Source organism: Blastocystis hominis (genome assembly GCF_000151665.1).
Source record: "Blastocystis hominis, Singapore isolate B (sub-type 7) whole genome shotgun sequence assembly, scaffold_10".
Taxonomy (NCBI): domain Eukaryota; class Bigyra; order Opalinata; family Blastocystidae; genus Blastocystis; species Blastocystis hominis.
Genome location: NW_013171817.1, coordinates 64,465 through 91,006, shown reverse-complemented (window position 1 = coordinate 91,006; position 26,542 = coordinate 64,465). Strand labels below are relative to the sequence as shown.

Genomic DNA, 26,542 nt, shown 5'->3' with positions numbered 1-26,542 from the left:
AACAGCGGGCCCGGACCGCTCTCGAAGCCCAGAATGAACAAGAGAAGGCCGACGATCGCGGCAATGCTGAGTCCTTTGAAGGAGAAAGAGACCACTAAAATGATCGAACCAGCCAGCATCACCGCCAGCGCGATCAGGAAGATCTTGCGGCGCGACATGCAGTCCACGATCGCCATGAAAATGAACACCGTCACCATGTTCCACACGCCCACGACGAACATCTGCGCGATCAACGGCTACGATTGATCTCGATGATCTCCATGCGCTACGTTCTTCACGCCCGCATCGCTCAGAATCTGCGACGCGTAGTACATCACGCCGTTCACGCCCGTGAACTGATTCATCACCGCCAGCATGATCGCCAGCACCAGCCACCGGAAGTTCTACCCCTCACTCGGTTTCCACGTTTCCACCTTCATGCTGAACAGGCTGTTTCGCATCGGTCTGCCGTCGATGAAGGTTCTAGACGTGAGGAACGCCGATGGATGCAACTCCTGGGCGGAGAGGGAAAGCGAAGAAGCGACGCGCTTTTCGCCGGCTGGGGTTGAGAGAGAGAGAGAAGGGAAAGGGTACGCTTGGGGTTGGGTCCGAAGAAGAGCGTGATGAGCAGGAGGAGACCGAAGAGCGCGCAGAAGGAGATCTGCATCTTCCAGCTGAAGTCGGAGAGAGGGATGCACTGCTCCGAGTTGAAGGAGGGGACCAGCAGGAAGTTCATCAATTCGCCTATCAAAATGCTGAAGGTGATGGACAGTTGGAAGGTGGAGCCAACGCGGCCTAGCTGGAAAGGAACATGAAAAAGTACCTTTCACACTGTCATCCACGATGGCACTGCTGTACATGGGACACACAGCCGAGGCAAATCCGAGGGATAATCCGAGGATTCCTCTCATTGTGAGAATGTACCAGAAGTTCTTGACAAAGGTAGCAAGAATGGGGAAGACAATAGCAATACCCGCCATGATCATCAACGACTACGAGATCAACACCAGAAACAGAGGATACGGTACGCATACCAAACTTGTTACCGAACCACACACCGAGAGGCGAACCAATGGTGGCAAAAACGAGGATAGTGGATGTGAACAAACCCTAGACGTCAGAAAAGCAAAGAAAAACCACAATGTAGAGATTCAGAGGAATGTTGTCCGACGGATCGAACAGTGTGCACTGGATAAGAGGCTTGGTTAACCCAGAGACAACTCCCACGTTGTAACCAAAAACACTACCTCCGAACAAGTTGACCAGGCCTTTGCGTTAGCGTAATAAGACTCATCCACATACAAGCAAGTAAGGTCTCTTTGCGCATATCGATTTCAAGGAATTATGGCAAAACACAATTCTTTTGGGACATAACCGTACTAATCCTCCAGAGGGATAACTGACCACTTTTGGTTCGTTTTGGCACTGAAAGCGTTATACCGCATGCTTTTTCGAACAAACAATGCAACTAGTCTTCCTTCGGGTCTTCTTTGGGCACTGGGGTCGCAGGAAGTTGCTGACGTCCCTTATAAATATGATAGCCGTCGTATAAGGGAGAGTATGCAGTGGCGGCAGAAAGAAGCTCCATGATACCTACAAACAAGCAAAGCCCTTTCTGTCTCAAAAAGCCATATGTGAAAAAGCCACTACAGAATCACTCTCTAAGCAAACCACGATACGTTCCAATTGCAAGTCGCGCTCCTCGACCCGGAGTTGTGATGTTCTTCGGAAACCCTAAAATAATAAAAGTTTTTTAATCTCAAGCTCTACGGAAGTCCGTCCAGTTATTTGTTTTCTTCTCTTGTTCTGGCATTATTATTCTCTGGAAAAAGACTCGGGCTATTTTGCATTCTCCGAATTTGATGCAAGAGTCAGATCAATTTCAAACTATTAAGGATGGGTTTACGCTTATCGTTGAGGAAGTTAACAAGGATGACAGCAAAGCCGCTGCTTCAAGACTTATCGAAATGAATGAAGCGCTTAAAGAAATTGTCGACCATTATAATGAGAATCACGACATGGTGTCGTCTACCATGACAATCAATTTGGGTTACTGCACCTTAATTAGGAATCTTTTGCTGTTAGACGTAGCTTGGGTGATTGGTCCAGTGCTTTACTCTAAAGACGCAAACGTAAACTGGAATGAGTTTTCGGACCTTTCATCTTTTGGAGCGGCCCTTCGCCATGGATTTGGAAGTGTTGCTTCCCATTTATCGGAGAGTGATGTCAATCAGATTGTGATAACCTGTCTGAAGACGGGAATGATTGAAGACCTCGAAATAGCGGGAGTTGTCTACTCCATTTTTTACTTTATCCACTTTATTCTCAAGGTGGAAGCCTTCCATCTTCCGTATACAGCTTGTGTCGATTATTTTTATTCACACATTTCATCCTATTCTTTTGTTCTCCTCATCACATGCATTCTCTCTCTCCAAAAATCTGTAATTCTGTTCCAAATGATATTATCGAAATAGAGTCATGGCAGGTCGAAATGGCTCAATCATGCGATTAGTCGTCTCATGGGGCTGATTGTCATGCTTCCTGGAGGTGTAAACGGTGTGGTTTCCTCGCTCTTATCCTTTTCCGAAGGAGGGAACATCGATGTATTTCATTGATATTATGTTGCTTATCAAGGCAATCATTCATGCAGCTCGAGGCATCGCGAGTTGTTCCAAAGCGTTGAATCGTACTGAGTACATCGCAAATATCTGTAATCAAATGGCTCACTTGATCGGCGAAAAGGACAGCAACAAATTCGTCGTGACCACCTGCGTGCATGTACTCGATTTGCTCATCGATAAAAACGAACTCGCCGTGTTCTCCGTCTTCTTTCCAAAGCTCTTCGCTCCCTTCCTGGTCATCACACAGCAGCCTTATTACGGAACTCTTCAATACGACGATCCTTCGCACACTTCATGGGACAATGCGTCCATCGAACGAGCCATTCGTGGTCTCACTCGCATTATGATCACAGGTTCTGTTATGCCTAACATCATGGATTCCTGCTCCCTTCTCATCCCCGCGGTTTTCCATGCTTACGTCTTCGCAGAAAGCAGCAAGTGATTGTGTAACGATTCATTCATCACCGCGTAGATGTGCTGAAAAAGCATATTTATTGAAATTACTGAACACATATGTGGTCAATTCGATGCTGTCCGTCGACACATTCCTTCAAATCCTTCAAGGCAATGGACTTGCCAACCGTCCTCTTCGATTTGCTCTCGATTCATCTCGAGGCCTCGTTCTACGGCCCTGCAAATCCACCAAACTCGATCAGCAATGGATTCTCGATCTGAATCAACGCGAATCCTGGGATCGCGAAGCGTCTTCTCTTCTCTCCTGCTGGCCAACCAAACAAGTTTCGAGATTATTTATCGCATTACTCGATCTTTTCTTTCGCTCCCACTTCGCGCCCGTTTCTTTTCAGCCTTTCTCTCCCCAACAAAAGCAGCGAATCATTCTCGTATTGATCACCATTACCGATTCATCGCGTCTTGAACTATTCGGCGATGATTTATTGCAGGGTCTTCGCAGTCTCGAACGAATCATGCAAATCGCTCTGAGCTCCGAGCATTCTTTCGAAAACCCCACGGAACTCCTCGCGATCTGCAACGATTTGGTTGTCATTCTCGCCTCCAGCGCGCTCGACACGCCGCTTATCGTCGATTTGGATCGGAAACAGCGAACATCCGAGGAGGAATCGCTGTATTACCGCGATCTCAGAGCGGTGATCGCTCGAATGCTTCGCGAACTCGACGACCACACCGAGCTGCCCGTCGTACGAGCCATCCAAACGCGTCTTCAAGATCTTCACAATCGCGTGGAATCCAAAATCGCCGCTTCGTCCATTCCTGCACCCCGTTCTTCATCTCACACTCTATTATCTTCCTCCTCCTCTTCATTTGCAATCGAATCTCCTTCCGTGGCTCTTCCTGAAATCGCGCAGGACTTCCGAAGTCCCTACCAACCCGTGCGGTCGTTCGCTTTATCGCGACTCCACCATCTTTTACAAACCAGCGACAAGGAATCGCTCGCTCCCGAGCTCCCTGCCATTCTCTCTGCTTTGAAAAAAGGCCTTAATGATGACGATAGCTATGTGTATCTCGCAGCAGTGAACGCAATGGTCATTCTGGCCTCCACGTTTCATGAGCAAGTGCTTCCAATTCTTTTGGAAACGTTCAGTAACGCGATTGCTCCCTTGGATCTTCGGCTTCGCGTGGGAGAAGCGATCGTGTGCACCGTGCAATACATGAAAGACGCGTGTGTGAAGTAGAATCGATGCGGTGAGTTGATTGCAGATTCGCCAAGCCGTTAATGAACGCGTTTCTTGGGTACATGGATCCATCCAATGAACTAACGTGGAAAAAAGTGGAAGCAAAGCGAGAAACCAAAGCGACGGCGGACGATGAGATCTTTTCAATCCAGGCCTTGCGAGCGTCCTGCTTTTCCGCTCTCGCCGAGATGGTGACGTATCTGAAATACGCGATGAGTCCGTTTATTCCTGTTCGTTTTCTCTGCGCGTTTCTGATTGTAGGAACTGCTGAGTCACTGTCGAGGCGTTCTGCTCTTCGAGAAGCAGCCCGAAGCCGTTCTAGTGCGTCGTGCCGCCGTGTTTCTGCTCTACCGCCTTCTCGAAGGCACGCAGGGCGAGTTGAAAGCCATTCTGGACACACAGATCGACCTGGTGGACCACATTCTCCGCCAAGCGACGGAAGATCGCGACGACATCGTGCAAGGCCACGCGGAGGCGGCGCTCGCTCTGCTCTCGACGTACCGATCGCCGCTCCGCCTGATCGAAGAAGAGCAGCCCTCTCTTGTTTGATGGAACAAACACAGCGAACCACATTAGAAATGGAAGATATTCAAGAGCGTGATGACCACCATCAGGATGAGTCCCAGCACCACCAGCACCCAATCCACCACCTTCTGCGTGGTCGACAGGTCCGGAATCAGCTTCCAGTGCAAAAAGGACGGCAGTGCGAAGCACCCAAATGTCACTGCGAACCCGCCCACGAAGCTGATGATACTCTTGAACGCCGAGAAGCAGGTTGCGAAGATCACCACGACCAGCAACATGCCGATGCGCACCAGCCACTTCTTCCACGACTTCACGAACAACTTATCCTCGTTGGTGTCTACATCGCACGCGCCCGTCGCGCCTACCGTCGTGCAGCAGCGTCTCCAGGCAGAGCACGGGCGGGTACGCGATGATGGGGTAGGAGAACAGCGAGTTCAGCGAGAGCAGGCCGGCTGCGATGAAGTAGAACCAGCTCTTGTGGTCGATGTTCTCGATGAAGATCTCCGCGATGCCGCCGGGCGCGCGGTTGTACAGCAGCGAGCAGCCCACGCCCACGAGGATGTAGAAGAAGCCGGAGAAGAGCAGCGAGCCGTAGAGAACGCCGCCGAATTTCGACTTGTCGTCCATCGACCGCTGCGAGGAGGTGCCGTAGAAGGGCACCGCGAAGCACAGGCAGCACACACCGAACATGTTGGCGAACTCGCTGAGGCTCTTCGGCCAGAGGAAGGAGGTCTCGAAGTTGATCTTGAAATGGAGGCCTCCGTAAACGACGTAGATAATAATGGAGGAGAGGAGGGCGACGAGGCCTCCAATCGACATAAAGGACATGGAACTAAGGTCACGGAGCAGAGAGAGCGGAATCACGACGATAAAATAGACCGCTCCCCAGAAGAACTTGCTGCTTGCAATTTTGAAACCCCAATCCTCCCAAGGAAGTCCAGATAAAAGGTCGCTAAATACGATCTGTACATTAACAAACTCGCCAAAACACATGCCTCATACGCAACTAGACCTCCTCCAACTAAGGTAATTAGATAGCAGAAATCGAGAAGGATCACACCAAAAGTGCCCATAGCCTACCAATAAAACGACCGTTCAAAAAAAACTTCTTCCATCATGAGCATTAACGGATCATCGGAATCCGTTACGGGCTTTGACAGATAGGGAATTACATCTACCACCCTTTGGGTGGCAAAAGCATTCCAAATGGAAATGAGAAGAGTTAAAACGGCCATAGGCAGGTAACCTCCCTACACGTCACGCGGGCACAGTATTACAACGTTAAAGGTTACGTTGGGGATGGCAAGGATACTGATACCTAAACAGACCTTTACCAAGTTGGCAGCAGTCTACTCAATGAGTAAGCCGTCCAAAGAACGTACAGCAAGGGGTTTCGTCATAGCTATAAAAGAAATATGGAGTGACACAATTCCAAAAGTTTCCCTTTTATTCCCTTTGTAACAAACAAACAAACGAACGAATCACCCAGCAACTCAACATAACTAAATACAAAATAAAATTTTCAAAATGCGCAGCCAAGGAACCTTAGGGAGTTGCCTTGGCTACTGGAACGCAAGGTCCTTCATCCTCGCAATTGACCTGATGTTCGTCATCGTCGCATTCCAAACCAACGTGCACCGCTTTCATCGGTGCCAGCGCCATCACCGCACGCTTCACTTCATGCAGCGCCGCATGTTGCTACCCCTCATCCCCTCTCCGCGCTCCTACCTCGCAGAACGAGCTAAACTCCTTGCACAGAATATGCAGATCCACCGAGAACGGCTCTACCCATCACATCCATCCCGCGCGGCTACCGGGCCCAAACACGCGAATCTGCGTGATCTCCTTCACCGCAGCGACCTTCATCACGGCCTCGCGGATCCTCGTGGTGATGTTGTTAATCGCGTTATTGTTCTTCTACGGATGATCGCTCCTCGCCTCTCTCACATCATCGCGCACCGACGTGATCCGCACCATCACCTCCGTCACGTTCTTGACCTCCTCGCGGATCTTGGTCTCCACGACGCGCTGGATCTCCTCCGCGTCCTCCACGTGCGTTCCCGGATGCACGTACAGCTTCAGATCCACCACCACGAACGCGCCCATCTCGCGGGCACGCACGTCCGAGTAGCCCTCCACGCCGGGGATGTCCGCGAGGATCTGGTTGAGCTGGTCGACGATCTCCATGGGGATGCGGTCCACCAGGGAGCACATGGACTGGTAGAGGATCTGCAGGCCGATCCACACGATCATCAGCGCCACGAACAGTCCCGCGATGGGGTCCGCGTAGTTCCAGCCGAAGAAGAGAGCCACCAGAGTGCCGCCCAGAGCGATCACGGACGACATGGCGTCGGTGCGGTGGTGCCAGGCATTGGCGATGATCACCTGGCTGTTGATCTTCTTGCCCACCAGGTAGGCGTACCAGTACAGACCTTCGTTCACCAGGATCGATACCAAGGCGGCGATGGAGGTGTACCACTCCAGCTTGCCCTCGTTCGGCGTTTGGATCTTCTGGGCGCTGTCGTAGCCCACGGAGACGCCCGCGATCAGGAGGAACAGAGCCACCAACACACTGCCAACGACCTCCACACGGCCATGGCCGTAGGGATGGTCCAGATCGGCGGGCTTCTTCGCGAAGCAACTCACGACGACGACCACCACATCCGTTGCAAGATCACTCAGGGAGTGCCAAGCATCTATTTGTCAAGAATATGGGTAAAAACATACCGGCAATCAAGGCAGAAGAGTTTCCAAAATAACCAGCCACATACTACATCTATTAGCGGTCTCAAAATAGCGTACCTTTGCAATAGTTAACAGAATGTTGCAAACCATGGCGACATAGCTTGTCATATTGGCCGCTCTCGCTCGAGCTTGGGGATCAAATTGACTACTTCAGAGCAATATCAAAAGCCATACATATCACCCTTCTTCTCTACCTCAGTGGGCTTCGTCTCCACGTTCTGTTTGACCGTAACATCAACCATCTCAACACTCACAGTCTCAGTGTTACCGTTATCGCTCATCGTTCAAAGAAAACAATATGCACTCTCTTGTTTTTAGGTTTTTTTAATCCTACGTATTACTACCTCGGAAATTATGACTTTTGACCCCAAACATTCTGTGAAACTCCCAAAATGAAACGCCGAAAGGATCTTGGGTTCTATCGAATTCGATAATAATATTTCTCTGTATTGTCAATTTCGAAAAAACATGGAAGAAATAATTATTTACTTGCGATTCCAACTCCTCCCGACTTCCATTGTTCACGATGACGACGTCAGCAAATTTCTCTCGATCTTCATTTTTCCACTGACTGGAAATTCGCAGCTTCGCTTCCTCCTCGGTAAATCCTCTGCCTTTCATTCTCTCAATTGCTGTTTCCGGACTACACTCGATCACCCAAATCTGGGAACTTAGCCACCAACGGTGCTAGTACCTCTCCCATGTCCTGGTTCCATCCAGCTTCGAGCAAAATTGCCGCTTCCACGACGACAACTGAAGCATCCGTTCTTGTTGTGATGCCTATCCCTATACTACCCACCGGCGTATCTCTTCTAAAAACATTTCTCGAATTAGCGGCCACACAATGTCGGTGAGTTTTTTCATCTCTTCTATACAGGACAGCGCAATGTACTACGCTACCTGCATTCGAAAAAACGATCGACCCCAGCTTTCTCCGATTGATATATCCATCTTCCCCAACGATCTCCTTTCCAAACGTTTCCACTACCTTTTGGAACCCTGGAGAATTAGGTTCGTTCTGTTAAGAAATCGAGTGCCATGAACACAAGAGTATCTGGATATGTAAACTTTATGACCCAATTTATCGCAGTCAATGCAATAACACCCCTTGCTACGCAAAATTGAGACAATGGTACTTTTCCCGCCTATTCTTCACCCCTGCCTCCATTCCTCACTGCAAATGCCTCCCACAAGTCCAATCACCCTCTTATCCTCTTTATGCATTATCCAACAAACACAAAACCCATAAATGAATCAACACGCCTCGTTCTTCAGTTCCAGCAGCTCCACTTCCTCCAAAACCTCTCTACACATCACTTCCCTTCCTTTCTCCCACATCTCCACCATCTCCTCTTCCTTGTCCTTCATCGCCTTTCTCTCCGCGTTCATCGCCTCCATCGTCTCCAGAATTCTCCGTCTCCGCTCTCTGAACGCATCGATCCATCCCAGCTTCTTCCGGATCTCGTCGATATGCTTCATGGCCTCCATCTGCACCATCTGCTTCTTATACTCCTTCTCCTTCGTCTCCAATTCGCTCTTCGCCTCCGCCTCCATCTCCTCCGTCACGCACTCCATCGGCCACGGACGGAACTGCAGCGTCAGGAACTGCGGCAGCCGCTTCTTCGCCACGCTCTCTCCGGTCACATCCCACACATCGAACCCGTTTTCATACTACTCATCATCCCTTCTCCCTTCAAAAAAACCCACGTCCTGCTTGTTCTCCTTCGAATAGCACGACGACGTCACGCAGAAATGCCCGTTCGGCGACCACGCCACGTCCGTGCAGCTACCCATCACTCCTCCCCGCGGGAATCACCTGAAATGCTCCTGCTCCTTCAGCGACATCCGCGCCGAAACGTCCCAGAACTCCAGTTTCCCCCGCAGCGACGTCTGTTCCTCATCGAACTCCATTCCCTACCCCCAGACCCGCCAGCAGAATGTAGTTCCCCGCGGGAGACCAGTAGAGTCGGTTGCACGCGCGGTTCGGAATCGTATCTCATGAAACGCCCGCCCCAATCCTACAGAGTTTGGTGAGCTCGTGCTTCTTCGGCTTTCCGGGCTCCATTCCCGCGGTAACCGCGTAGAACGAAACATTGTGCTGCGCCTTGGCGTTGGTGGTGAGCAGCGCGAAGCGCTGGTCGTCGTTCTCCCACTCCAGCGCGTCCACGGCCTCCTCCATCTGCAGGGTCTACGTTGAAACGCCCCTCCTCCACGACCTCCACCGGGAGATTCCGCAGCGCCACGCGGACCAGCGAGATCTGGTAGAAGAGCGTCTTGGCTCGCCGGTTGGCCTTGCGCGCGACCACGAGGGCGAGCGCGGATCCCCGCGGGGACCACGCGAGGCGGAGCTGCTGGACGTTGTTGAGAGAGACGGACTGGAGCATGCGGCCCTGCTGGACGTCGAGCAGCACCACGGTGGCGGGCTTGCTCTCCGTCTCGGGGATCACGTAGCTCAGAATGGCGCCGGTGGGCGACCAGGCGAAGTCGGCGATCGACGGCACGCCGAAGCAGGCCTGGCGGAGCAGGCGGAAGTCGGGGAGCGAGAACCTAGGCGGTCAGGCCTGAGGATAGCACGCACAGACCGATGCCGTTGCTGCCCTTCACGGCGAGGAACTGCTCGTTGGCGGAGAAGGCGAAGGACGGCCAGTGCGGGTCGGTGCAGGGGAAGCGGCGCAGCAGATGATTGGTCGCCACGTCCCACACAGCGACAGCGTCTTTGGCGGAGGCGCCCGTCGCGCCGTTCCAGGTCAGCGCGTAGCGCTCGTGGCGGCTGAAGAGCACGCGCTTGACGTCCTTGTGGGGCAGACGGCCGCACTCGCAGAAGGAGGAGCCGCTGTGGAGCATGATGCCTTGGCCGTGGTAGGTGACCACGTAGGTGCCCAGAGGGCTCCATTCGATGGGCGGCTGCGAACAGGCGAGGTCGTTCTTGCCGTCGTGTGCAAGCTGTGGCGAGGGAGAGTCGCACCAGTACACTTCCACTTGGTCTTTGTACCGGATAAGGAATTGGTCGCGTTGGAATGCGTCTTGCATCCACGAATGCAGACCGCTTCTAGGATACATCGAAACATCGATAATGAGAAATACGGGGTAGAGGCGAGCTTCTTCAACGGGGCAAACGATTCTTTGTTGGGTAATTCCATTGTGTTGGGATCTTGAAGAGAATCGACGATATCCGCATAACTATATAAATGGAATGTGTGAAGTTTATCCATAGGTGTGTTATGAAGTCCAGAAATCACTTTCTTTGCTTCCTCAGGACTCGCCATCTCGAAAAGAGCAGCTCTACACACAATTGTTAGTTCATTCAATTCTAATATGCAACACAAATCTTACCCATAGCTTTTCCCCGTCTCTGGATCGATAGGTATGAAAATGTCGTTCTTGACCACAGAACCGAAGGGTTGAATTTTCTTTAGTAAGAATAATCGCAGCTTCTTTGCTTTCTCTTCATCAACGACTGCAATTCCATCCATGACGACAAGAGAGGAAGTATCACAAATTGGCTTGATCTCTTCGCTCGTGATGAATTTGGCTTTCTCTCCTAGTGCTGCTTGAACGTCCAAGACCATTGTTTGGTAAATAAGCAATAATCGAAAAGTGTCGAAATCTGGACTATTTATGGAAAGGTAAAAAATGGAGGAATTGCTTTTAAAGGACACGTTTTAATTAGAGAAACGAAGTGGAAAGAGAAGGATGTGTCTTGGAGAGTTCTAGATGATGAGAATGGAATAGGAATAGAGAGAAAGTTGCCAAGGAAGTTGTTTTGTTAACTTGAACTTGTTAACAGTATAAATGTGGTTAACCAATATAAATCGATCCTATGAAGTGAGATTAGTGCAAGCAATGCTAATTGTAATACTTTTTTTTGTAAATAGTGGACAGAAAATAGAATGTAAATGATATGAACAAGATGCATAAACTTATCAGCAATTTTGAATCTACAAAGTACTGAAAAGTAGCTGTTTGAGTGAGATTACTTTACGAATTGAGTTATTTTTACTGGATGATTAGAGATACAGACTCTTGTGTAGATAATGGTTCAACCCTGTGATCTACAGTCATATGTGGTATGTTCAATTGATTGTAGAAAAGCACAGTGTTGATACTCAATACTTATTAGATAAAATGAAATAGGTGAAGTGATTGAAAGTAGGACTATATCGAAAACAATAGCGAACTGAATAGGAACAAATCAATGTGGATATTATACTGATTTCTTTGTGTGTACTGTGAATAGGTTCAAGAGATACAACCAACATCACACATTGTTACTCTAGTTATTATAATATGCAAGTGGAAGGATCAAGTGAATGAATCCATAGATTTGAAAACAAAACAAGAGAATCCACCTCGATTCTTTTTCAATTCAATTATTTCCTTACTATTCTATTTATCATAATACACTCATTGAGGGGATTATTATTGACCAATTGATATCGAATTTCTACACTTAGAAAGTTTACCTGTTCACTCTCCAATTTCCTTTGAGATAGGTTTAATTTTGTACTACACGCACAAATCGGAACGAAAAAACGAATTCTATTCAATTATATATATATATTAATAGGAATTTCCAACTCTAGTTATAAAAACGGTATATAATACAATTCATTACGATCCAGTTCATATACTTGGATGTCTCAATTCACGCACTCACTATCTGGTGATTTGTCAGGAAAAATACATTTCTGTTTCAATCATTGAACTGTACTGAATTGCTTCAGCTTACTTTTCTATTATTCATGTATTTTCACTCTTTATTCTTAACACTAATTACACAAAGAATTGGAACATGCTCTTTAAACCTTTCTGAGTTATGATAATGGAAAAGTGTCAATCAATGATTGGATCCTAAATCAATAAATGATTAAAGAATGATAATGAGAAACTTATAACTAAATACAAACAAAGTAAGCATTATATAAACAATGATAATTAATATGAATAGGCTGTGGAGATTCATTGCTGGTAAAATCCTATGGTTGGGGGACTATAATTATGTAATTTAAAGCTAACTAGATAAGCATTTACACATATCTAGATGAAGGTTCTCTTGGTTTTTTCAAAATTGTTTTCCATGAGCTTTCTCTAAAACTGGGTGGAGCGATTTGTACTGAATTATCTCTTTGAGGTGATAGGACTCTTGGCTGGCTTTGATATTGAGATATTTGTTCTGCTTGTGTTGATGTTGGTCGCAATGGTTTGCATGAAAAGTATGATAAACTAGATGACGGTGCGGCATCTCTACTTTTATCCTTTAATGTATCGGAGTGCGTAGGGTTTTTATCTTCTGAATAAATATGGACTTCTGTTTTTTCTTTGCACTCAGTAACTCTATTATCGAGAATGGAAGAAATATCTATGAATCAAATCAAATCGATCAAACTATACTCGAAATTGATTTCGATCGAGCATATCGGAATGAACCAGGTAGCTTGACATTTTGAAGATTTGGAATATCTAAATACTATCAATATTCAATATTCAGAAATACTTGCCAATGTCACTACACGAGGATTAAGGAAACTAGATCGTACAGAAGTTATTGATGTTAGATTTGGAAGATCTACAAAGTAAATCATTCAGAATCATATTATTGTTACTTCGCATTGTCAAGGAACATGGTTTTCTATTTCTTCCTTGGAGAGCATAATTACCGAGTTGAATGGATTGTAATGATGGAAGATCTATATCAATCATTTCATTCACATTCATTCAATACTTTCAATTATTGTCGATAAGGAATCACGGAATGTCCAATCACCTAATGTAATAGATTGCAAATTTGGAAGATCTATTCATTCAAGTATTCAATATCATATCAATACCTCGAATCACAAATGAACTCCAATAAAAATTGGTTGATTGAGTTCCAATTGTACCAATTTGAATAGATTGTAATTGTGGTAGATTCTTCAATTCAAAGTCGCCTCCAAAATCACTGAAACTATAATCACCAATTTGAATAGATTCCAATGATTCACAATTCAATATGTGGAATGATTTCGATTTGTCTTTTCCCCACTCATTCTTTGCCTGAGTAAATGAGTTGCTTCCGATTTTGATAATTTTCAATCGATCCAATCCATCGATTTTGATTGTTTTCACGGATCCAAAACAATCATCACCGATTTCGATTGATTCCAACCATTTGAATTTGTTCAGATCCAGTTTATTCAGATCATTACAACTATTCGAACGTATCACCAAGTTCGTCACTTTCAAATCCATTTTATTCAATTCCGAACTATTGCTGATTTCAATTCGTTTGGCAAATAGATTTACAGTTGGTTCAGTTTTCATTTCTCTTGGTTTTTCATTCTTTAGTACACTTCGAATGCTTTCACTCATTCCTTTTTTATACCAGCCTTCATACAGGTCGATTCCTCCATTCTTCTCTTCTCCATGTTCCCATTCACTTTCACGAATTGCTGTTCCACTGGCTTCATCAAGTAAATATCCCATTCCATTTCGTACAAATTTACCATTTTCGATACTATATCCTCCTATATACATTGGAATTCGATTCAATAACTCCGCATTCCCATTCTCACCTTTGTTTTCAGCATATTCGATCATTTTGTTATTATCAGCATCAAATTCTCGAATCATTCGAATCATTTTGTCTTTCGACCAGTATCCTTCAATCTTCTCTTTACCATTCCCTACATCATATTCCATTCCATAACCATCTCGATTCATTTCTTCATCAAATCCACCTCGATAAACAATCACCCCGTCCTTCTCTTCACCATTTTCACCTTTACATTTACTTCGAATTGTCATGATCAATCCTTCTTTACTATTTTCGATTATTCTGCGATCTCCATCATTTCCAAGGATCGAATCCCAATTTTCTCTTTGTAATGCTTTACCGTTCTCATATTCTGTCACGCCACCGATTCGCTTACCATTTTTCATCACCCATGCAAGGCTCAAGATTCCGCGATTGAATAATTGGCAACGACCTTCAACTTTACCATCTTTCATTTCACTCAACAAATACTCGTTTGAATGATCTCCTTGATATAGGGTCACTTCATATTCCACCCCATTAATAGAGATCTTCTTCTTTTCCATGGTAATGTAGTCGTTGAGTAAATACCTGGATTCTCTGGTTTGTTTTGATGAATCTATATTATTATGGTTTATCGATATGTATACTATCAAAATTGTTGACCATATTAAGAAAATACTGGTTTTCACTCTTAGCTCAGTTTGTTGGTCTATTATTTCATAACTATTTGTACATAATGTATTTCTATCTGGATTCATACTGTATCACTCAAAGACATTTAGATAAATATCTGAACGAGAGAGTTTTCCATTGTACTAGGTAATTGAGTTCATTAACCTCTCAACCATTTTATCCTTGTATCAATAAATTATTGGCATTCAATATTCTCAATTAAATCGTTGTTGTTTCACTTCCTGCTAAAACCATTCAATTCTTCATGTTGATATACAATATATATTATATTATATTATACTTGTTGAATAAATGTTGAACTGTATTTTCCATATCCTCAAAGTATCATCTCTTTGAATCACTCTTGCAACTTACATTTACTATTGTGTACTGGTTTTGTGTTATGCTGTATAACGAATTTCTGAACAAACACATCCATTCCAGAAATCAATCTACATCCTCAGAGTGAGTTCAGACTTCACAATCGCTCCATCAATCCCAATTGTCTAAATCACGCCCAATTCACATTTTCCCGTCACCACATTCACAATCATAATCATTGCGATCTTTTCGAGAGAATAAGAAACCCTCCTTTTCCAGCACAGTACTCGAAATCAAACGAAAGACAGCGGAAAAACAGCGATCCGACTAAACTCATTCTTTGTGGGAAGCGACGCCAAGTTCAAATCAATCGCTCTACAATCATACGAACACACTTCTCGTGATTCGTAGTTTCATTTGAAACGTTTTGTGTTTTCGGATTGAGAAGGAGGCCAGGAGAGTCGCTTACATTCCACAAAGCAAAGATCTTTTATGTATCAGACAATGAGAAAGAGCTTCGATTCGAAGATTTGAGTGTGATTTATGCCTATTGACAATCGCAGCATCAGCGGCTGCGAACAGGCGAGGTCGTTCTTGCCGTCGTGTGCAAGCTGTGGCGAGGGAGAGTCGCACCAGTACACTTCCACTTGGTCTTTGTACCGGATAAGGAATTGGTCGCGTTGGAATGCGTCTTGCATCCACGAATGTAGACCGCTTCTAGGATACATCGAAACATCGATAATGAGAAATACGGGGTAGAGGCGAGCTTCTTCAGCGGAGCAAACGATTCTTTGTTGGGTAACTCCATTGTGTTGGGATCTTGAAGAGAATCGACGATATCCGCATAACTATATAAATGGAATGTGTGAAGTTTATCCATAGGTGTGTTATGAAGTCCAGAAATCACTTTCTTTGCTTCCTCAGGACTCGCCATCTCGAAAAGAGCAGCTCTACACACAATTGTTAGTTCATTCAATTCTAATATGCAACATAAACCTTACCCATAGCTTTTCCCCGTCTCTGGATCGATAGGTATGAAAATGTCGTTCTTAACCACAGAACCGAAGGGTTGAATTTTCTTTAGTAAGAACAATCGTAGTTTCTTTGCTTTCTCTTCATCAACGACTGCAATTCCATCCATGACGACAAGAGAGGAAGTATCACAAATCGACTTTCTCTCCTAGTGCTGCTTGAACGTCCAAGACCATTGTTTGGTAAATAATCCAAAATCGAAAAGAACCTGAATATGGATATCTCTTTTGTTTTTGTGTGAATTTAAATTGCAAAGGTTTTTCGATATCGTTTTTGCACTGCTCCGTTAATTTCAAAATAACGATCTGTTTATTTTAAAAAAAATGAAATTGTTAAAAATAACGAAAACGTTGTATAGTAATATTATAATCTGTTTTTAACAATATCGTCTTGGAAACAGAATATTTTCAAAAAATGTTTAAAAGTAGGATTGTGCAATGGGTAATAAGTATAGATCCTTACTTGGAATCGATTACTGAGCAGTACTTTCTCGATGGATATGAAGAGTCAGAGAGAGTCACGGATATTATTGATGAGGAAGAGTGTACTATTGTATCATACAAAGGGAGTCACTCAAATGAAATCCTCATAAAAAGACCCAATGGTGTAGTGACACTTTATTCGCTCGGAGTGAAGCAAATCGAGTGGATCGAACGAGATGATGCGTCGATCGGGACTATCACGTATTTTGAGAATGGAATAGTTAAACTGGTTCAGGTCCGAAATGAAGGTGAGACGGATATTGTGCGCATTGCTAACGATATCGAAGGGGCTGTCCTCGAATATGAAGATCCTGAAACTAACAAGATCGTTTTTCGTGGTCAGTTTAATGAGTCATATCAGCGCGACGGACTAGGCAATGAATACGACAGAGAAACCGGTATTATCTCTCGCCAGGGCATTTGGGAAAATGGAAAGGTGGTGAAATATCTTCGTGAATTCATTGGGGACGAAATGGTGGAATATGATCCAGAATTTCCCAATTTGAAGAAATACGATCTGAACCCAATCTACAGAGGTGGATACTGCCTGGATGAAAAGACCGGTGTTTATTTGCGCAATGGACAAGGTTATTTGATTAAGAACCATGTCACTGTGGGTATAGGAGAATGGGAACATGGAGTGGAGGTTAAGAAACAGGATCTAGCCGAGGGATGGTATATCCAACCTGAAGAGTCTGAACCATCGGAAATACCTGAGATACCGGAAGTACCTGAGCTACCGGAAGTACCTGAGCCACCGGAAGTACCTGGTGATGAGGAAGAATCGACTGTGGATGAGGAAGAAACCCATGAAGAACAGCAGTTTGAAGATCCAGAATATGAAATCCATGCTTTGGCACACCTTCTTGGTCAACTTGCTCAAGGTTCTGACGACTCTGACGATTCTGACGATTCTGACGACTCGGATGACTCGGATGACTCGGATGACTCGAATGACTCTGATGAACCTCAAGACAATAGTGCCGAGCAACAGCCTACAGAAGAGGAGACATTGGCAATGATGCCTTTGACGGGAGAGGAAACTATTATCACTAGCGATGCTGAATTGGGTGGTTTGCAGTCGACGGTCGAGATTCTCAAGATCCGCTCTTCGACTTGCAATAGTATGGCTAGATTCGAGCTGAAGGCTTTCGCAAAGCTGCGGATGATCGAAGTGGGCGACGAGTGCTGTTCTCGCGTGGACTATTTCTGCATTGCTGACATGCCCCTACTCCAACAATTCACGGTTGGAAAGAGTTCATTCACGAAGGAGCTGAACGGATGGAAAGAAGACAAAGACCGATCCTTCCACATCAAGCATTGCCCTTTCCTCGAAACTATCAAGATCGGCCGCTACAGCTTCAGCGATTATGGCGGCGATTTTGAACTGCTGGATCTTCGAAGACTGCGGGAAATCGAGATTGGAGTGTTCGACGAGGAGTCGTGGAACTTCAGCAACAGCTCGTGCATTTTCCGAGATTTGCCTGAACTGCGAACTATCGTAATGGGAGACAAAACGTTCGGATTCTCCACTCACACTGTCTTCGAAAGTACAATTTAGTGTGAGTTTTCATGTAGATCTACCGAAGCTGAACTCAATTCGAGTGGGAGATAACTCGATGAATGGAGACAAGCGAGACGATTGCTCTCTGATTATGAAGGGTAGAACGATGTCTTCTTTTCTTTGATTCTCAGATTTGCCCATGCTCAAAACCCTGATTTCCAATAAACCTGGATTCACGTTCCATTCGCCGAAGTTGGTAATTCTTCAAAGTACGTTCCTTCACTTTTTCTTCTCACCATCAGACATTCCCGCTTTGGACAATGTGAGACTCCCCGGCTCATTCAAAATGGTCCGAAACTCTACCGTGGAGAGTATGAATCGATTGCCCATTTGAAGAAATAGACGTCGCTGAGCCGCTCGCTGAGCTTCTCCCAGTCGATCAGATTGTCAATTTGGAGAGAATCGATTCATCGGTAACAACCATCGACCTCGAAAACGGAATCTGTAACAACCCGAACGTCCCGCCCTTCAACTTTTCGCGTTTCACTAAACTCCAAACCATTCGGATCGGGAACGATTCGTTCGAGAACATGAAGGAATTCCGGATCCAAGGCTTGCAGAATCTCATCTCACTGACGATCGGAGAGAATAGCTTCACCGCTGAAAAGAAACGACATGGCAACGATCCCACGCGGTCGTTCCACGTCCTTGATTGCCCCCATTTGCGCAGTATTATTATCGGAAAGTACAGTTTCTGCGACTACTCCGGAGAGTTCGAAGTGAAGAACTTGCCGGCTCTCGAAGAATTGAAGATCGGAGATATCACCGAAGATAGTTGGAACTTCGACTACGCGAACTTTGTTCTTCGAGGTACTCTATTTCCGCCTTAATTCGATGCAGATTTGCCTTCTCTCGAGGTTGTTCATCTTGGAAAACTGGCGTTCTTCTGGTCTGTCTGCACCGTCATTGAGAGTAGGGATTCAATGCGAACGGTCAAGCGCAGATCTCCCCAGACTGAGGGAGTTCGTGTGCGGAAACCAGTCCATTCAGGGAAGATACAAGAAGACGATCAACACCCTCACAATGAAGAGTATTCCTAATTGTCGAGCAGTGATCCACAGATCTGCCGAATCTGACGACGCTTCGTTCGGATGGCGCGACGTTCGCTCTGCAACGCACCGTTGTTCTTTCGAGTTGGCTCTCTTCTTTCCTCTCACGCAGACATTCCCCGATTGACCGACGTTTCTCTTCCCGACTCCTTCAACTACGTGGAGTTCGCGACCATCGATGGTTCGGTTTTGCTTTGCCTCTCACTGTAGACGTGAGCAACAGTCTAGCGTCGCTGGTTATCACCAGCAAGTGTCCGAGTATGATCACCGAAATGAACCCAGCGACCTCCGAAATGGTCATTCCCGCCTTCTCCTGCAATGATCGAGCCGATCGCTTCTTCGAGCTGACCACTTTCATGCTTCTGGAGACGCTCCAGATTGCAAACGACTGCTTCAGCGAGGTGTATCATTTTGTAATCAGCGGACTCCCCGCCCTGAAGTCGATCACTATTGGGAAGAACTGCTTTACGCAGAGTAAAAACGAGCGTGGTGACAATCCGCATCGAAACTTTACCGTTACCAACTGTCCGTCTCTTGAAATCATCACCATCGGACGATACAGCTTCAGCGACTATAGCGGACCGTTCGTGATTCAGAACTGCAATATGCTGAAGCATTTGAAGATCGGAGAAGTGGGATACGAGTCCTGCAATTTCCACGATGCGGACTTTGTCCTGGAGGGTAGAAATACAATCTCGATGGCATGTAGACTTGATATCTCTCCAGTCGATCGAAGTCGGAAACAAGGGATTCTGCAACGCTGTTGCCGTTACGATGAAGAGTTGAATATTCTAATGAGGGATGAGAAATAGACCTGCCAATGCTGGAAACGATTCGTTTGGGATCGGATGCGCTGGATGGCGTGGTGATGGACAATAACAGCTGTGTGACCATGAAGAGTAAGCGATTCCCAGTTCTTTTTTATTATCAGATCTGCCGCGCCTTCGCAGCCTTGTCTCGGATGGAAACAGTCTGCGTCTTATGAAGAACGTCAAGTTGAACAGTAGCAACGAAATTGGATTGTGAGGTAGACATTCCTAACGTGATGGAGGTGAGTCTTCCCAACTCCTTCGAGGCGGTGAATGAAATGGAAGTGGAGGGTCGAAATGAGTGCGTTTCGTTATTGTGTAGGTGTGCATCCGAACCTGGGATCTCTTGTGAAAAAGGGAAATGGATTGTTGGACGCTCTGATGAGACTTCTGAATTCGTAAAGGACACTGGATCAAGAACCAATAGGGTGTAACTTGCGAATCTGTGTTTGTTTAAGAAAGAAGGTCACAGATAATAAGTATCAGCGTGTGTGTTGCTGCTAGACTCTGAATTGGATCTGTAAATAGAAAGCGTCAATCCCAGATATCGAGAAGCAGTCTTTTTAAATAATTCTTATTATGTTTCAACTAACATCGTGTGTCACAGTGAAATTTACTCACAAACTCGTCTTCCTGTGAAAAATTCCCGAAATGAATTTGAAAAGCATAATAAATCCTTCATGATCACGGAAATACGTTGATGACTCATTTTCAAGCAAAAAAGGTGCGATGCGATATATTTATCATGTTTAAAACATCCCACATAACCGATGTTGTAGATTCGAAATTATTGGATCTCTCCATCATGGAATCTCCAAAGAACCTACTTAACAAAGAATGGTTTTGCTCAACCAAAATGCACAACCCATCTTAAATCATCCCTTCTCTCTATCCTATTTCATACTAGCAACTATCTACAAGTGATTACGAATCACAAGCAAAAGAGAAATCAAAAAATACTGTTGTTTGTATAGACATTTTTAGTGAGATGCGTGTTCTAGACAAGAAGATCCAGAAGGTCCTCAGTATGAATACAACGCAGAGCGACATCCAAGAGGCTTTGGATTCGTTTGCGGCGTATTATGACTCAACCGAAAATACTGTGGACAGTCGAAAGAACTTGCGTTTTTCTCTGGAGGGAATAAGCTGCGAATTGACTCAACGCTTTGCAACCGAACTTGGGAAGTTTTACACCGTTCGCTATTTCTGTCGAGCAAATGACGTCGTAGGTCTTTGAAAAGTTTTCCACATCCCTGGACGAAGTGACAAAAGTCTGTTTGGACATTCGTAATACAATTGATGAAACAGAGAAGCAGACGCGGTCTCTGAACTCGTTCCACACGGATACTATTACATACGAGTAGAAATCTTTCAGTTTCCTAATTTTCCAAGACAACGCCTCCGTTCACGTCGCGAAGCGCTCACTCGTTTCCTCCACGCATATTCCCTCTCTGCCGAAGAAAAATCCATTCTGGAACAGCGCCCCATTTTCGAGAATGGCTCCGACGAGTTCTTCGTGGTCCTGCAGCGAGCCTCCGAAGTCAAAGCGCGCTGTACAGCGCTCATGCAAGACCCCTACTGCATGATGACGGCCACGGTGGAATTGCTGGAGACCATCTCCTCCCTCGAAGAAAACGCGTTCCACCGCCTCTTCGGGTGGTGCCAAGCGGAATGCCACAACACAGGCGACAAGAGCTACTACCTCGATGAAGGGAACAGCAGCTTTCTTCGTCTTCGCCGCGGTCTGCAGACGCTTCGACAGAAAGAATCGTACTTCAATCACTGCCTAACAGACTTCGTGAACAACCGCCGCAACCTGCTCGCGAGCCTTCTCGCGGACAATCTTGTGCAGTGGAGCCAGAACCGCAACGAGGAAAACCCGAACCAGATGATGTCGGATCTGTTCACGTGGCTGCACGAATACATGAACGAAGAACGCGCGGGAATCCGCGTTTTGTTGGCGGGAGACGCCGAGGAGTCGGCGCAGAATCACTTCGTGACGAGTTGCATGGACGTGATTTTCAGCGGGGCGAACAAGTTCGTCCAGGAGTATTTGAACCCGTATTTCGACGAGAATTCGAACGTGTTGCAGCTGTTTGAGTCGCTTCAGATCCTCGCGTTCTACGACAACATCGTAGCGAACATCATTAGCAAGGATTGCTCTCTGCGATCCACGCTGCTCTCCATTGAACAAACGTTATGGACTCGCATCACCAATCTCTTCGTGGTGCGCGTGAAACACTATTTCAAACTCTCTCCGTTCGTTAGCAACTCGTTTATCACCGCGGGGAACGGCGTGTCCACGAAAAACGGAAGCGAACGGGGACAGAACACGATTTTCACGGAGCTGCTGCTGCTGCTGCGGCAGTGTTTCGATATGTTTTGTTTGTTTGCACACGTGAGATTTAGTCTAAACAACACAACGATGGAGATTGAGCGAAAAACGGAGCTGTTCAATTCGTTGGTGGAGGCGTCACTGATGCCGCTCGTGGAGAATTCGCGCGATTACTTCCAGATTTTGGATGCGACGGAGCTTTACGTGACGCTGGTGAATGTGATCGAGGAGCTGAAGAGTGTGGTGAGTCAGTACGGATTCGGAGTGAATTTCAATTACTATCTCTGCGAAAAGAGCGATTTCTACACGGATACGATCATTCGAGAAAAGGTAAGCGAGGCATGAAGTGGGTTGATTGATTCGTAGCTCAACGCTCTGCTTAAAGAATGCGATTTGCTGCGCTTGCTGCAGCAGATGAACTCGCTGTCGCCGCCTCTCTCGGTCCATTCCATCGCGTCTCCTGCGGTGATCGAAAAGGGCACGCAGCTGTTAGTCTCGAAGATGTACTTGTTCATCAATAACGAGTTCTACACGATTCATCCCAAGCTGCGAACCCGCATGAAGCTGGAGGCGAGCCGAATGATCTCCAGCGAGTACGAGCGATTGTACAACGCGGTGCACGACCCGCAGAATGGATACATCAACGTGGATTCGATCATGCTGCACACGCCTCAGCAGATCAAAACGCTTCTCGACTGTGATTGCTCTGTTTCTTGGAACAAACACGCCCACAAAAATCATTCGTATTCTTAGAACCATCCTTCTCTTCTCTTGTGTTGAATAAAAAACTCAGAACCACGAACTCGACGCTTTCTTCTATCCGTCATCCTCTCTCTCCAAAATCCTCACTCGAATCTCCATCACTTCCTCCGGAGTGAACTGGAAGATCGTCATCAGCGCCGTCTGCATGTGATTTCTACGCCTCACCCGTCCGCTTCGCCCCCACCTCGCACTGCGATCGCGCGAGCACAAATAATTAAAAAACAAGCTCCGCAGATACTTCTACGCCTCACTCTCTCCCAAAAGAAACAAACATTCTTCGTTAAAATATCCTGACTACTCACATCCAGCTCTCCTCCTTTCCCCTCTTCTCCTTTTCCACCATTCATTCCACTCATCGACCCCATCGACCCCATCGAACTCGTCGAACTCGTCGAACTCGTCGCGGCTCCCTTCCCTTCCGCTTCACTCTTCCGCATCATCATCAACATCTGCTGGTTTTTGCTCTTCAAGTAATCGATCTCGTTCCGCAGCGATTCAATCGTCTCCTTATCCGTCGCCACGCTAATCTGCGCATCGATCGACTCCGTCTGCTTCTTCTACGCCTCGCTCTCACCTCCTTCTCTCACCTTCACCTCCTCCTTATACTTCCGCCTCCACTCATCGCACTCCGCCTTCATCAGCCCCAGCTTCCGCTGGTCGTCCGCCGTCTGCAGCTTCAGCTCCTCCACGTCCAGCCGCAGCGAGTCGATCTGCTGCGTCAGCTGCGCGTTGCGCTCCTTCAACGCTTGCCGCTGGATGCGCAGACTCTCCACGTCGTCCTGCACTTGCAGCGACGGCTGCGTCGAGAACAGCGGCAGGTCGATGCTCGACGATTGCAGCTACAATTGGGGAAACCGGGGAAACCTACGCTGGTGATCTGCGAGTTTTTGTTCCAGAGCATGACGTCGGTTTCCACGCGGAACTTCTTGTACTCCTCTTCGAGTTTTTCGTAGGATTGCTGGAGCGACTGCAGTTGGTTTCGCTGCGTTTTATGGAATTCCAAAAAAAGGGACTAATTCGGATGCTTGGGTGGAAGAGAGAGAGAAGGGGGGAAGGTCCAGCGTGCAGCCGATGGAGTTGACGTGCTCGATAAGCTCGTCCTGCGAGAGCCAAATGCAGGAATTATCGTGGAAGTCGTCGTCTTCATCATCATCATCATCATCATCATCATCATCCAGAGAGCTATTCATCAAATATGAAAAATATAAAGAGAAACGCGTCGGAAGCGGGCTTGGGGAACTTTACAAGGCACCAAATATCGTGGCCAACTTGAATTCGCTCCAGGACGGCTTCTGGCTTCTGTCCTTCAAACATCTCGATGGAGTTTCCTCCCTTCTTCGATTTCAATTCCTAGAAAGTGAGAAACTCCCTAAAATAACGAATACAGCTAACTCGCGCGCTTTGTCATCCCGCTCCTTTTGAATTTTTTCTAAATTCTCCTTGGCAGTTGAAATAATGATATCTTTCAACTCGCTTTGCTTTGTAAGTTCTGCAATTTTAACAGTTTGCGATTTGGATTTGGCCTGAAGGAACTGGATAACCTTTTTCAGCTTTTCATTCTACAAAATATCGCCAAAGTCAAAACCAATCCCTACTTCCTGCTTTTGAGAATCGTCATCTCCCTCCGGGATGGCTACCTTCGATAAATCCTCTGTCGACTCGCTCATGATGTCGTAAGAATCAAAGAAATGCTTACGACCCATTTCGTACCAATATTCGGAATTCCATTTTCCTCCACTCTTTTCATCTTTTCACATTCCCACATTCGAGATGGAAGATTCTCAGGAACCCCATACGGACGAGAGATGCTCTGTTCGGGAGATGGAAGTCACGGTTGCGAATGAAGAACGCCATCTGAGTTTAAAAGTGGAAACGGTTCATACGGTGGGCGGTTGGATGGATGTTGATTCTGTTTAGGAAGACTCCGATACACTTCAGCTCGAACTGAGTGATCCGAGCAACGCTTCCTTTCTCTATTACTGTATTATTCGAGAAGATGAGTATGAGAATATGATAACGTCTCAGAATGTGTTAATTCCTTTCAATCAGTTCCCCTCTCATTTTTTATCGATTCTGGACCGCATCACCGAGACGAAAACAAACAGGATGTCATCTCTGGGAGGTTTCTTTACGTTTTGTTGTCTCGCTTGGTTTGACCTAGATTTTCCATTTGTTTAGAGCCTTTGGAGGAGGATGGCAGCCAGCTTCTCAAAGTAGTCCAGGTTTCTTCCTTCATGTCCTTCCCTCTCATCTCGCTCCCTTTCCGCCAAGCCAACGATTCCCAGCTCATTTCCTACCTTCTCTCGCTGGTTCGTCTCTACCAGGACCCCGTTTCTCCATTATTAACTCTCTGACCCATGCAGGATTCCGCCTCCGTTTCTCCTTCCTCCGCCCATTCCAACTCTCTTCTCCAGCGATATCGCGACCTCCAACGCCAATACTCCCACGACACCGCCTCGCTCAAGCAGGACTACGAGTCCTCCCTCCATCAAATCCAGCAAACGCTCGAGTCCCAGATCCTCTCCCTCCGCCACCAGCTCGACACGCTCGACCAGCAGCACGCCGCCTCGCTCGACCAGCAGCGCCAGCAGTGGGCCGCGCAGCTCGCCGCGCTCCAGCAAAAACTCGCAGCCTCCTCCGCCTCCCTGTAATCGCTTTTTCCCCGCGATTCCTAGCCTCGCCGCCCACGGGGAACGCGACGAACTCCGCGCGGCCTTCGACTCCCTCCAAGACGAAGCCAACCGCCTCCGCAGAACCGCGGGGGAGGCCGATTCCTGCAAGAAATCGCTCGCCGACCTGCAGCAGGCGGAAGTTTGGCTGTTTCCCCGCGGTTATCGGTAGAAAGCGCTGGCGGAAACGGCGGAGCGCACGGCGAAGCAGCTGCAGGAGCAGACGGAGAAGGCGGAGAAGGCGTCGGCGACGTTGGCGGAGCGGGAAGCGGCGCTGGAGGAGGCGAAGAAGCGCCAAAAAGAGCTGGAAACCGCGGTGAAGCGTCTGGAGAGGGAAGTAGAGGAAGGAAGGGAGAGAGAAGAAGGTCTGGAGAGGGAGAAGGAGGAGCAGAAGAAGGCGATGGAGACGATGGCGGTGCAGTTGGCGCAGTTGAAGACGGAACATGCGAAGAATGTCGATTACGTGAAAACGCTGTTGCACTCGAATAAGATGAAGGATCGGGGTAGGAATGCGGAGATCGACGAAGTGTAGCGATTTCGTGCCTCAATCAGGAGATCAACAAGATTAAGCTGGGGTCGCATGTGGCTTCGTCTCTGTAGCGTGGAGTGCTCGGCTAGAATGAGCTCGGGAAGGCTGTGGGTTGACGGGCTTCGTAGTTTTTGTGGTTTCTGTGCGTTGTTTGATCCATAACCAAGTGCAAACGAGTTTTCGGCTAGAATGAGTTCAGAAAGGCTGTAGGTTTGACGAGATTCGTAGTTTGTGTAATTTCTGTGCGTTGTTTGATCCATAACCAAGTGCAAACGGCTT

The 26,542-nt window shown here is 46.8% G+C and overlaps 9 protein-coding genes; 4 read left to right on the top strand and 5 right to left on the bottom strand.

The window, feature by feature from the left end:
- Positions 1–236: 236 nt before the first annotated feature.
- On the bottom strand, positions 237–1,313 carry GSBLH_T00001237001 (uncharacterized protein; the record flags this gene model as incomplete). XM_013039606.1 has 8 exons in its annotated part: positions 1,282–1,313; positions 1,120–1,247; positions 1,003–1,089; positions 803–971; positions 574–774; positions 493–538; positions 414–462; positions 237–383 (listed from the first exon to the last, which is right to left on the bottom strand). The coding sequence occupies exons 1-8, from the start codon at positions 1,304–1,306 to the stop codon at positions 237–239; spliced, it is 852 nt and encodes a 283-aa protein (XP_012895060.1). The 5' UTR covers positions 1,307–1,313.
- Positions 1,314–2,697: 1,384 nt separating this feature from the next.
- Positions 2,698–4,801, top strand: GSBLH_T00006225001 (uncharacterized protein; the record flags this gene model as incomplete). Its single annotated transcript, XM_013039605.1, has 4 exons — positions 2,698–3,038; positions 3,073–4,248; positions 4,278–4,509; positions 4,559–4,801. 4 exons carry the CDS (start codon positions 2,698–2,700, stop codon positions 4,799–4,801), a joined length of 1,992 nt encoding a protein of 663 aa, XP_012895059.1.
- A 15-nt stretch (positions 4,802–4,816) lies between these two features.
- Positions 4,817–6,562, bottom strand: GSBLH_T00001236001 (uncharacterized protein). XM_013039604.1 has 6 exons: positions 6,506–6,562; positions 6,058–6,475; positions 5,884–6,027; positions 5,785–5,853; positions 5,143–5,755; positions 4,817–5,114 (listed from the first exon to the last, which is right to left on the bottom strand). Exons 3-6 carry the CDS (start codon positions 5,899–5,901, stop codon positions 4,825–4,827), a joined length of 990 nt encoding a protein of 329 aa, XP_012895058.1. The 5' UTR covers positions 5,902–6,027; positions 6,058–6,475; positions 6,506–6,562; the 3' UTR covers positions 4,817–4,824.
- A 132-nt stretch (positions 6,563–6,694) lies between these two features.
- On the bottom strand, positions 6,695–7,860 carry GSBLH_T00001235001 (uncharacterized protein; the record flags this gene model as incomplete). XM_013039603.1 has 5 exons in its annotated part: positions 7,827–7,860; positions 7,697–7,798; positions 7,580–7,667; positions 7,505–7,547; positions 6,695–7,473 (listed from the first exon to the last, which is right to left on the bottom strand). The coding sequence occupies exons 2-5, from the start codon at positions 7,762–7,764 to the stop codon at positions 6,695–6,697; spliced, it is 978 nt and encodes a 325-aa protein (XP_012895057.1). The 5' UTR covers positions 7,765–7,798; positions 7,827–7,860.
- Positions 7,861–8,763: 903 nt separating this feature from the next.
- GSBLH_T00001234001 (uncharacterized protein) lies at positions 8,764–11,091 on the bottom strand (the record flags this gene model as incomplete). XM_013039602.1 has 10 exons in its annotated part: positions 8,764–8,828; positions 8,859–9,193; positions 9,230–9,308; positions 9,339–9,412; positions 9,441–9,517; positions 9,545–9,710; positions 9,739–10,069; positions 10,101–10,545; positions 10,581–10,804; positions 10,856–11,091. The coding sequence occupies 10 exons, from the start codon at positions 11,089–11,091 to the stop codon at positions 8,777–8,779; spliced, it is 2,019 nt and encodes a 672-aa protein (XP_012895056.1). The 3' UTR covers positions 8,764–8,776.
- Positions 11,092–15,529: 4,438 nt separating this feature from the next.
- GSBLH_T00006224001 (uncharacterized protein) lies at positions 15,530–16,173 on the bottom strand (the record flags this gene model as incomplete). The annotated part of the gene is made up of 3 exons (XM_013039601.1): positions 15,530–15,749; positions 15,785–15,982; positions 16,034–16,173. The coding sequence occupies 3 exons, from the start codon at positions 16,171–16,173 to the stop codon at positions 15,530–15,532; spliced, it is 558 nt and encodes a 185-aa protein (XP_012895055.1).
- Positions 16,174–18,619: 2,446 nt separating this feature from the next.
- Positions 18,620–20,410, top strand: GSBLH_T00001233001 (uncharacterized protein). XM_013039600.1 has 10 exons: positions 18,620–18,920; positions 18,951–19,022; positions 19,054–19,140; positions 19,172–19,243; positions 19,272–19,340; positions 19,370–19,927; positions 19,966–20,058; positions 20,091–20,162; positions 20,191–20,259; positions 20,291–20,410. The coding sequence occupies exons 1-10, from the start codon at positions 18,641–18,643 to the stop codon at positions 20,368–20,370; spliced, it is 1,452 nt and encodes a 483-aa protein (XP_012895054.1). The 5' UTR covers positions 18,620–18,640; the 3' UTR covers positions 20,371–20,410.
- Positions 20,411–20,956: 546 nt separating this feature from the next.
- On the top strand, positions 20,957–23,056 carry GSBLH_T00006223001 (uncharacterized protein; the record flags this gene model as incomplete). The annotated part of the gene is made up of 4 exons (XM_013039599.1): positions 20,957–21,163; positions 21,198–21,255; positions 21,333–22,633; positions 22,670–23,056. The coding sequence occupies 4 exons, from the start codon at positions 20,957–20,959 to the stop codon at positions 23,054–23,056; spliced, it is 1,953 nt and encodes a 650-aa protein (XP_012895053.1).
- A 1,779-nt stretch (positions 23,057–24,835) lies between these two features.
- Positions 24,836–26,407, top strand: GSBLH_T00001232001 (uncharacterized protein; the record flags this gene model as incomplete). XM_013039598.1 has 7 exons in its annotated part: positions 24,836–24,949; positions 24,983–25,197; positions 25,227–25,395; positions 25,429–25,712; positions 25,741–25,876; positions 25,907–26,237; positions 26,267–26,407. 7 exons carry the CDS (start codon positions 24,836–24,838, stop codon positions 26,332–26,334), a joined length of 1,317 nt encoding a protein of 438 aa, XP_012895052.1. The 3' UTR covers positions 26,335–26,407.
- Positions 26,408–26,542: the final 135 nt, after the last annotated feature.